Source organism: Danio rerio, chromosome 7 (genome assembly GCF_052040795.2).
Source record: "Danio rerio strain M-AB ecotype USA chromosome 7, GRCz13ab, whole genome shotgun sequence".
NCBI classification, from domain to species: domain Eukaryota; kingdom Metazoa; phylum Chordata; class Actinopteri; order Cypriniformes; family Danionidae; genus Danio; species Danio rerio.
This window is the reverse complement of record NC_141027.1, coordinates 58507578-58519561: the sequence shown is the minus strand read 5'-3', so window position 1 is coordinate 58519561 and position 11984 is coordinate 58507578. Positions and strand designations below refer to the sequence as shown.

Genomic DNA, 11984 nt, shown 5'->3' with positions numbered 1-11984 from the left:
GTGTGTGTGTGTGCGTGTGTGTGCACGTGTGTGCACGTGTGTGCACGTGTGTGCGCGTGTGTGCGCGCGTGTGTGTGTGTACATGGATGAATGATAAGGCCCTGACTTTCTTCTGCCAGTTTTTTTGTTCTTTTATGTTATACTATTTCACACGTAGACAGAATTGTGAAATCAATAATCAGTGGTTCCAATATGAACCGGTAGTATGTTACATATACCTAAGAAGGGGTTTCTCCAAATGTTCAATTTGCAACCCCCAAAATAACAATACCAGTGACTACAACTGGTGACTATACAAACATTATGCATTATGTCACACAAACACCAATAGACCTATAAAAACACGCGTATTGACAGCGCAAAAAATGCAGCACAATATAATTTTTTTTCGTCATTTTTGAATTTGTTTAATTTATGTTGCTATTCTACTTTTATCTTATGTAGATTATGAATAAACTATGGTAATTCTGCTAACTTATTTAAATAAACTTTTAGTTAATTAATTAATTAATTTAGTTTTGAATAAATTTAATTGCATCACCAAGCACAAAGCCCTATTCCCCCTACCCCAACTTCTGTCCTGTGACTGGATTTGATATCCACTGGCCTTAAGTGTAGTGTGTGTGACACTGTGACCATCCATTGTGGAAACCATTTTAAAAGTTATTAAACCTGTTTTTTATTATGGGTATTATTTTTAATAATACAAAAAAAAGGATGCTAGGATGGTGTCTGATTTTACTCCACTTTCATATAGGTCTGACGGGGAAGCCCGTTTTGGTGGCATCAAGAGATAAGCCCTTAGAAGAAAAAGGTAAGGAAACTAGTTTTACAATATCCAGCTGCCACATCTTGCTCTCTCTATGTGTTTGTGAGGGTTTTTATGTGTCGAAGTACACACACACACACAAACACACACTTGTATATATAGTTTTTAAGGACTCTTCTTGTACTGCATTTTAAAATGCAATAAAAAAAACAAAAGTAAAAGCCGCTTATATGATGTCATTACCTTACCCATAAAACCATCCTCACAGGAAACCTGTGACTCATCAAGTATGATTTTAAGCATTTTTATTACGAGTCAAGGACAATAATAATAATAATAATAATAATGAATTTTAGCGCTTTTTAAAACTTAATTCTCAAATCAATTTCACACAAAAACATTTACAAACAGTTTTGTTTTTGCATAAAAATAACAATATTGTTTTGTATAAAAATGAAAGTAAAACTTTCAAAATAGATAAATTATTCAATATCCAAATCATAAAACACAAAAATGCACACCTTGTGAATAAGCAAGTGTAAAGTAATGTGTTTCCAAGGATGATTTAAACAATGTAAAAGATTCTGCATGTCTAATGTTATAGTTGAGAGCGTTCTTGAGCCTCGGAGCCAGGGAGTATCCAGCAATCCAAACCTTAACACTATTGAGAATCTTTGAGATGGGCTGGAGAAGACACAACTCCCCATCATCAAATCAAGATTTTGATACTGAACCATGTACACAGTCCTATTTAACCCACAATCATAATCTCTGTTAAAAGGGCTGAAAAAAATAAAGATATTAAATGTGTCCATAATTTGGAATTGCATTTTTTAAGATACAGGGCAATTATTCACCTAGGGCCACCCCCACAGATGTATGCCCACATCTCTGAAACAATTAAAACAAACATTATTTTGTCATGGTCATGTTGTGTAATGGGTTGTTTTTGAACTTGAAATCATACTGAGTATGCGAAATAGGCATATGATCAACTGAAGGAATTGTGGTTTCAAAGTTATTAGCGCAAAGGGGAATAAAAAAAATCAAATTACAGCACCACCTTGTGGATGATTCTTGTTAAAAAAACTACAAATCCAACAAATGTCATGTATGTTCATCTATCATATAAGATAAATTCATATTCTAGACTGTAATTTTTAATTAAATATTTTATATTTAAAAATAATGTGTTGATGCTTACTAGATGAACTTTCAGTTTGTGTAAATGATTCTTATCTCTTTCTAATAGTCTGTTTGCAGTAAGTATTTCATTGGCACATTTACATATTTATTAGATGATCCAAAAATTAAAGGGTTCATAAGTTCTCTGATGTCTGTAGATGCTAGGCATTACAGAAGTAACCATTTTCATTTTGTTGATGTCATTTGATGCATTTCAGAGTTACACACAGAATATCCATACATTTTATTCCCTAAAAATAGTGGTAATACAATGGGAAAATGTTGTGTGGACTGAAAACTGGTCCACGATTCACTTGGATTGATGCTTAGTTACGTGCATTGTTTGTTATATATCTGAGGAAAGACTGAATCCAAAGCGTGTAGGAAGTGAAAGGTGGAGGAGAAAAGTGACATTAATTGAGAGATACATGGCAAAGAAATGTTAATTAGAAGCTCATGAACATCTTCCCTGTTTTTACTGCCCAATCAGACATTAAATGCAGAACAATGAGCGCTATCAGACAGCAAGATGGGTAAAGCAGTTCCTTAAAGCTGAAAATTGAATTAGTGCATAGGCAGTATTGATCTAAAATTATCTTAAGTATAGGAATGTACTGAAATTTAAATTCTTGGCTGAAACCTAATAATTTAAATTACACTGATTTAAAAAATAAAACAAGCTAATAAAATAACTATATTTTATTGACAGTGAAGAATATTTGACTGAACAAATTGAGATGTGTCATTATATCAGGGTTTCCATGAAAGCACAATAGTGTACGATAGTAAATATACAGTATAATCAAGTATAATACTGTAAATAGAAATGTCCTGTTAGCGTGGACTTTACTTTTCCTGTAATATGTGCTTTGCATGCATACAGTAGATATGTGAGTACATTGAATATCTTAAGGGCTATAATGCTATGGCTTGGGGAAACCAGTGCACTGAACACAGTTGAAGGTGGACAAAATCCAAAAATGTGATTTTCAGCCAATATTTTTGTGCATCCCTACACTGTAAAAAAAATTCTTGCTGCCTTAATTTTCAGTTGAATCAAATTAACTTTTTTAGTTGTCTCAACTTACATTTAATTAAACTGATTAAAAATATTAAGTTAAACTTTGTATTACCTTAAAGGTTCAGTTAAAAACTGATTAACTTATTAAAATAAGTTAAAACAACGATTTGTGTACCATCCGTTCATTTGATTATTCCTTTAATTATGGAAAACGAAACACCAGAAAAAGTCAATATTTCGTTTTTCTGTTTATTCTGTTGGCACACACACAAAAAAAGCTCATCTGTTTTAGTGTTTATAACTTAAAACGAATTATTAAAACAAGCACAAAACAAAAACTAAATAACGAGGCATTTATTAGTTTATTCGTTTGATTCAAAAACGAACACCAAGAAAACAAGATTTCAACGTGTGGGTGTGCACAAGACGGAGACGCCCCTTTTTCTGCCGATTGGTCAATACCGATAAGGCTGTAGGATTTAAATCAAACTTCGCTTATCAACTCATACATAAAACAGGTACATATACACCTATAAATTACTTGCATATACACCTATAGTGTTGGATGTTCAAAACAATATATGAAACTTGTGTATATACATAAACTTGATGCATGCATACATCCACATACACAATCACATAAACAAATAGATTTATGCATATGCACCCAAAAAACTCTCACATATACATATAAACTCGATGTGTGCATAATTTCACAAGCATACATTTAGTTGTGAACATGCAAGTGATTTCATATGTGCATGTGCATAGACTTCTCAAAAGTCATTTGAGTTTAAATGGATGAGATCATTATTTATCATATAAATAAAAATGAATTGGCTCATGATATAGAAGTAATCCAATTAATAGAGGATAATGCCTAGAATGCTCCACACTATAAAGGTTTAATATGCAATTAAATCATTAGAAAGCAATGGGTTTAATTAATATAAGGTTTTATAAGTAATTTTTTAGAGTAAAATATTCATTTAATATTAGTTTTTGATGTTTGCTACTTTATAGATGTCACTATTCATCACGGGTTACGATACACACTTATGTACAGTAGGGGGCAGGAATGCACTTTTTAAGTGGGTTAGCCTATCACCAATAAACAGGCTAATGCACCAAAAAACGCTGGATGCCAGGCACCATAAAATATAGTTATTAAACATAAAAGAAGCAGTGTCCAGAGGATCTGATATATATAGCTGGTCCATGGAGGTTAGCTTGACCAATGTGATGAAAAGAAACTATTTATCAGCGTTTTCTTTATTAAACCCATTGCTTTCCAATAATTTAATTGCATATAAAATTTTTATAATTTGCTGGAGCATTCCTAGCATTATCTTTTTATATTTAGCATAATCTATTTTCATTATTCAACAGATTTAATTCCTCTATTAATCTGATTATTTCTATATCACGATTAATTATTATTACTTATTAATTATTATGATAAATAGTGATCTCATCTATTTAAACTCAAATGACTTTTACGAAGACTATGCACATACACATGCAATCACTTGGATGTTCACAACTAATTGCATATATGTTTGTGAATTTTATTTTGTATGTTTACATGAGTGTTATTTGGGTGTTTATGCACGCATCAAGTTTATATTCATATGCACAAGTTTTTGGGCGCATATGCAAATATCTACATGTACAGTATATGTGATTGTGTATGTGGGTGTATGCATGTATCAAGTTTATGTATATACGCAAGTTTTATATATTTTTTTGAACATCCAATAGTATAGGTGTAAATACAAGTAATTTATCCGTGTATATGTACCTGTTTTATGTATGAGTTGATAAGCTTGATTTAAATCTTACAGCCTTATAGCAGTTGACCAATTAGCCGTCTCCATTTCGTGCACGCCCACATGTTGAAAAATGTTTTTTTTTATGTTTCTTTCTTGATCAAACGAATAAACTAATAAATGCCTCCTTAGTTTGTTTTTGTTTTGTGTTTGTTTTAATCCTCTGTTTTGAGTTAAAAACAGGATAACAGATGAGCTTTTGTTTTGTGTGGACTATTTTTCTGGTGTTTTGTTTTCCAGAATGAAAAGAATCATCAAATGAACGCATAGTACACGGACCAACAACATAAAAAAATTCTTGTCTTAATTTTCATTCATTCATTAATTTTCTTGTCGGCTTAGTCCCTTTATTAATCTGGGGTCGCCAAAACCAAATGAACCACCAACTTATCCAGCTTATGTTTTTATGCAGTGGATGCCCTTCCAGTCACAACCCATTACTGGGAAACATCTATACACACTCATTCACACACACACACACACACACACACACACACACACACACACACACACACACACACACTTACTTGTACATTACGGTCAATTTTAGCATGCCCAATTCACCTGTACTGTCTTTGGACTTGTGGGGGAAACCAGGAGCACCAACCAAACATGGGGAGAACATGCAAACTTCCCAAAGAAATGCCAACTGACCCAGCTGAGGATCAAACCAGCGACCTTCTTGCTGTGAGGCGAACGTGCTACCCACTGCGCCACGGCGTTGCCTGTCTTGATTTTTTTTGTCATACTTTTTTTTTGGAGTGTACACATACCTTGTTGAAGAAAACTCAAGAAAACCACTCCAGGCAATGGATTTTGGAGGCGACTGAAAGATGAGTGGATCAAGATAAGACCACAGTGGGAGAGATGTCCTGTGGGAGACTAGTGAGATTAGTGATGTCCTGTGAGAGACCAATGATATCCTGTGAGAGATTAGTGATGTCCTGTGAGAGATTAGTGGTGTCCAGTGAGAGACAAATGATATCCTGTGGCAGCATTCATAGTAAGGGCCTGTACAACAATATTCAGTTGTAATCACTTTGTACTACAGTCATTGCTGTTCTCTAATTTTGATCACTGCCCTTGTCATGAATTAACAGTTTTTTATTGAAGTGCATTTGTCATTTTGCAAAACATTTCTATTAGTATGTTTAAACCACAACAAAAATTTCTTCAAACTTTCAATGCTGAAGATTATATTACTTCTGAAAAAACCCCCAATAATAATCAAGTGTTTATAAACGGTCTAATTTTGGTCTTCTCTGTATATCCTGTAAAGACTCCACACCACACACTCCACATGTGGTTACATCAAGTGCTGAACCCTCAATAGAGGAATCAAGGCCTGCAGGAACAGTTCCACCAGAGCCTGTGCATAAATCAGCCCCAACTCCAGAATCTACTCCAGAGAAAACAGAATTAACAGAAGAGCCAGCAGAACAATCCAAATCAGAAAAAGAAGGTACAGTTCCTTGTTTTGCTTTTTCATTCTTTTCAATTAAGGCCTGTTTACACCTGGTCACTTCATGTGTTTCCTCTGATCGAAACTGATTTGTGAAAAACAGTTCCATTTACATTTGGCCAAATTAATTTGTCTCTACTAAATGGACATATGATCTTTATATTCTGTGCTTTATGCAAATTTAACTGTTACATCAACTAAAACTTTGGATACACCATATCTGCAACAAGAATCAGTCCAAGGCACTCGAGTAAAGTGAAAAAATTAAAAAGCCTTTATTCACATGGCTAGATCTCTAAAAACCAACGCGTTTCGGCAGAAGTCTGCCTTCATCAGGGTAACAGTGATCAGGTGCGTCTAGAGTCTCTTTTGAGTACTACGGTCACATGACTCATTTAAACATCTCAAATGGCACTCAAATAATTTAACAAGCAAACTCTACTACCATCATAAATTCGGCATAGATACACAAACACCCACTTGCATATGTGGGAAAAGAGAGAGAGAGAGAGAAGAAAAAAGAATATATATATATATATACATACATACACATATACGTATATATACATACACATATACATATACATATATATACATATATATATATACATACATACATACATACATACATACACATACATGTATACAATATATACACATACATGGAAAATACATACATACATATAAACACATACATCAATGTATAATGACGATCTGTAAAGCATCTATAGAAAAACTCATTTAATCATTCATTTTCTTATCGGCTTAGTCCCCTCATTAATCCGGGGTCGCCACAGCGGAACGAACCGCCAACCAGCTACTTTCTACGCAGCGGATACCCATCCAGCCGCAACCCATTTCTGGGAAACTATAGAAAAACTGTTTTACAAAAAAGAAGAGAAATCTAATTCACCATTCAAACCTGGAAATCTGGTTGCTTTTAATGTATATATCCAAAAAGTCTCTCTCTGTTTTAATCTTTTTATCCTGTCTCCTCCTCTTGTAGAATTATAAATATGTTCAATGCCAACTATTTTTAATGAACTTGGATTGCCATGACCTTGATTTTTATAATGTAGAGCCATAGGATATTGTGGATTACAAGTACGTATCGCATATTTATGCTCCGCTAATCTCAACTTTAGTTTTCTCTTAGTCATTCCTACATAAAAACAACCACAAGGACATTCCAGTCGATAAACAACAAAAGTAGTATTGCAATTGATAAATGAATTGATCTTAAATTCACGGCCCGAAGAAGGATCTCTAAACATGTTCGTCTTGAGCATGTTTTCACAATGGTTGCAATTACCACATCTGTAGTTCCCTGTTGTTTGATTTAACCATGTGTTAGTTTTCTTAGAGGAAAGATGGCTTCTCACAAGTTTATCTTGGATAGTTGGAGCTTTTCGAAAGACTACAGAGGGGGATACAGGTAAAATTTCCCTAAGATGGGGGTCACTCATCAAAATATTCCAATTATTTTTTATAATTCTCTTTATTGTATTTGCCTCAGTACTGTATTGTGTCACGAAATAAACAGAACTTTCTGACTGGTTTAATCTGGGTCTTTTTATTAACAATTCATCTCTGTTGCTATCTTTTGCTTTATTATAAGATTTATAAATTACTCTATTTTTATAACCCCGTTGTTTGAATCTGTGAACCATGTCTTGTGATTTGATCTCAAAATCTTCTTCTTTGTCGCAAATTCTTTTCAATCTCTGAAATTGTCCAAAAGGAATATTTTCGATCAGCCATGGAGGATGGAAACTATCTGCTCTCAGGATTGTATTTCTATCTGTTTCTTTTCTAAAAATGGTGGTATGTAATTTTCCTGTAGTGTCTTTAAAAATGTTTAAGTCCAAAAAATGTATTTGAGTGAATGAAAAATCCAAGCTGAATCTCAGATTTGCGTTAGTATTATTTAAAAAAGCATGAAATTGCCTCAAATCTGCCTCCAATCCAGACCATATCAGAATAACATCATCTATATATCTACCCCACCACACAATGCTACTCAAATAAGGATTTGATTCAGAATATACAAATCTCTCTTCCCATAATCCCAAAAATAGATTTGCATAATTTGGGGCAAAACAAGCTCCCATAGCTGTTCCCTTTATCTGTTTATAAAGTTGATCTTGAAACAAGAAAACATTATTCTTCAATGTCCATTCAGCCAACTGTACAATAAAACATGTTGGTGGTTTTTTTGGCGATGGTCTCTTTTCTAGATAGTATAACAATGCTTCTAGACCTTCTCTATGATCTATATTTGTATATAATGATTCAACATCCATAGTTGCCAGTATACAGGTTTTATCACATTGCATATTTTTAATCGTATTTAATACTTGAGTCGTGTCCTGAATGTAAGAGGGCAGATCTTTAACAATAGGTTTTATAAAATAGTCCACAAATTTTGAGGCAGGTTCTGTGATCGATTCATTCCCACTAATTATAGGTCGGCCGGGTGGATTTTCTAAATTCTTATGTATTTTAGGCAGCATATAGAAAGTAGGGATTCTAGGTTCTTTTGACCACAAAAACTCAAACTCATTCTGTGTAATCCATTCTTCGGTTTTAGCAAAAGTCAGTATTTCCATCAGTTCCGTTTTTATCTTTTCTGCCGGATCAAATTTCAAAGGTTGATAATACTCACAGTTCTGTAGTTGTCGTAAGGCTTCTTTGATATAATCATCTCTGCCCCATACCACAACGGCACCACCTTTGTCCGCTCTTTTAATAATAAGATTGTCATTAGTTGATAACCAGTCCAAAGCGTTAACCTCGTCTTTTGAAAGATTAAAATGTTTTTTCTTTTTTGAGGCAAAAATATTATCCATTTCATAGGAGACTTTCTTGTAGAACGAGTTCAACGTCGGGTTGGAGACACATGGAATAAACGTAGATTTGGGCTTAAAGATTGTCTTTTTTTCTTCATAGGTGCGCGCTTCTGCCGTAGAGGTGTGATACCAAACCTTTAATTGTAGATTACGATGAAATTTAAACAAGTCCACTTTGGTCTGAAATTCGTTCGCTGTATTTACCGGGGAGTTTGTTAAGCCTTTTGATAGAACTGATGTACAACTTGTCGATAGGGATATATTGGAGATATTTATCACCTCATCTCCTTTGTTCGGCTCCGTGTGTATCTGCCCTGGATCTGGGATCTTGGTCGATCTCTTTCTCCCTCGTCTCGTTTTTCGCTTGCCGGTTTTCCAAACCTTTGGTATGTTCTTGATTTGTTTCCTAAAAAATCTCTTCTAGGTGACTTCTCCAATGTCGACTGATCATCATCACTACTTGGTAGATTAAAGGACACAGATCTCCTTCTCTGATAATGGTTTCTTTCATTTCTCTGAGGCCACAAATACACCTTATTCTCTTTATAATCTGATTCATCTCTTCCAAATTTCAGCAATTTATCCTGTTTAAGTTTTTTCGAGAGTGCCTCCAAATCCACTCTCAATTTCTCCTCAAACTGTAGATATTCTTGTTCTTTTATTGCAATTTCTTCTTTAATTCTTGTAATTTGGTTTTGGGTTTCAATCTTCTGTTTTTTCGCTTCTTCAATCAATAATAGAATCAAATCAAGGGAGCATTTGTTTAAAATTGCTTCCCATTTTTGTTTAAAGTCAGTGTCTTCATATCCAAACGAAGGAAATTTTTTAATCCTTAATCCTCTGGGAATCATATTCTCCCTCCAATAATCAGATAACGTCACCATATGTAGATGTAGTTTGAGTTCTTTCTCCGACTGTTTTTTAAGATCATTATACATTTTTTTGAAGTCTAAATGTTGTGCTACTGACTCTGAATTCAACAAGGTGTCCGCCACAATGATCTTCTCACCTTCCTCTTTGGAATAGGAAAAATATCCAGATGCCATGTTCTCAAAGTAGTCAAATACTTTACAGATCGTCATTATACATTGATGTATGTGTTTATATGTATGTATGTATTTTCCATGTATGTGTATATATTGTATACATGTATGTGTATGTATGTATGTATGTATGTATGTATATATATATATGTATGTATATGTATATGTGTATGTATATATACGTATATGTGTATGTATGTATATATATATATATATTCTTTTTTCTTCTCTCTCTCTCTCTCTTTTCCCACATATGCAAGTGGGTGTTTGTGTATCTATGCCGAATTTATGATGGTAGTAGAGTTTGCTTGTTAAATTATTTGAGTGCCATTTGAGATGTTTAAATGAGTCATGTGACCGTAGTACTCAAAAGAGACTCTAGACGCACCTGATCACTGTTACCCTGATGAAGGCAGACTTCTGCCGAAACGCGTTGGTTTTTAGAGATCTAGCCATGTGAATAAAGGCTTTTTAATTTTTTCACTTTACTCGAGTGCCTTGGACTGATTCTTGTTGCAGATTTGATGAATCCCTTACCCAAAGAGCACCGACCTTACATTTGAACTTACCCCAGAGCGCTTTTTGTTTTGTTTTTTCTGAAGTATACAAGGACGCAGAGGGATCGTTCCATCTAAAAGCTGCTCCGTCTTGAGACGTAATCGGGGAAGTATTTGACTACTTTGAGAACATGGCATCTGGATATTTTTCCTATTCCAAAGAGGAAGGTGAGAAGATCATTGTGGCGGACACCTTGTTGAATTCAGAGTCAGTAGCACAACATTTAGACTTCAAAAAAATGTATAATGATCTTAAAAAACAGTCGGAGAAAGAACTCAAACTACATCTACATATGGTGACGTTATCTGATTATTGGAGGGAGAATATGATTCCCAGAGGATTAAGGATTAAAAAATTTCCTTCGTTTGGATATGAAGACACTGACTTTAAACAAAAATGGGAAGCAATTTTAAACAAATGCTCCCTTGATTTGATTCTATTATTGATTGAAGAAGCGAAAAAACAGAAGATTGAATCCCAAAACCAAATTACAAGAATTAAAGAAGAAATTGCAATAAAAGAACAAGAATATCTACAGTTTGAGGAGAAATTGAGAGTGGATTTGGAGGCACTCTCGAAAAAACTTAAACAGGATAAATTGCTGAAATTTGGAAGAGATGAATCAGATTATAAAGAGAATAAGGTGTATTTGTGGCCTCAGAGAAATGAAAGAAACCATTATCAGAGAAGGAGATCTGTGTCCTTTAATCTACCAAGTAGTGATGATGATCAGTCGACATTGGAGAAGTCACCTAGAAGAGATTTTTTAGGAAACAAATCAAGAACATACCAAAGGTTTGGAAAACCGGCAAGCGAAAAACGAGACGAGGGAGAAAGAGATCGACCAAGATCCCAGATCCAGGGCAGATACACACGGAGCCGAACAAAGGAGATGAGGTGATAAATATCTCCAATATATCCCTATCGACAAGTTGTACATCAGTTCTATCAAAAGGCTTAACATACTCCCCGGTAAATACAGCGAACGAATTTCAGACCAAAGTGGACTTGTTTAAATTTCATCGTAATCTACAATTAAAGGTTTGGTATCACACCTCTACGGCAGAAGCGCGCACCTATGAAGAAAAAAAGACAATCTTTAAGCCCAAATCTACGTTTATTCCATGTGTCTCCAACCCGACGTTGAACTCGTTCTACAAGAAAGTCTCCTATGAAATGGATAATATTTTTGCCTCAAAAAAGAAAAAACATTTTAATCTTTCAAAAGACGAGGTTAACGCTTTGGACTGGTTATCAACTAATGACAA

General features: G+C 34.3%; 2 protein-coding genes across 5 annotated transcripts in view; one reads left to right on the top strand and one right to left on the bottom strand.

Annotated features, from left to right (window-relative positions):
* Positions 1 to 11984, bottom strand: part of LOC147843211 (uncharacterized) — a 501869-nt gene that overhangs the window by 206310 nt on the left and 283575 nt on the right. The gene's annotated exons all lie outside the window — the stretch shown is intronic.
* unm_hu7910 (un-named hu7910) overlaps positions 1 to 11984 on the top strand; it is a 77611-nt gene that overhangs the window by 39049 nt on the left and 26578 nt on the right. For all 4 annotated transcript variants that reach the window (XR_015496286.1, XR_015496287.1, XM_087261929.1 and 1 more), the window contains 2 exons: positions 758 to 814; positions 6084 to 6266. Coding sequence is in view for 2 of the 4 variants with exons in the window: in XM_087261929.1 (XP_087118055.1) it covers positions 758 to 814; positions 6084 to 6266 (240 nt within the window). In the remaining 2 variants the exon portion in view is untranslated. The remainder of the gene's footprint in view (positions 1 to 757; positions 815 to 6083; positions 6267 to 11984) is intronic.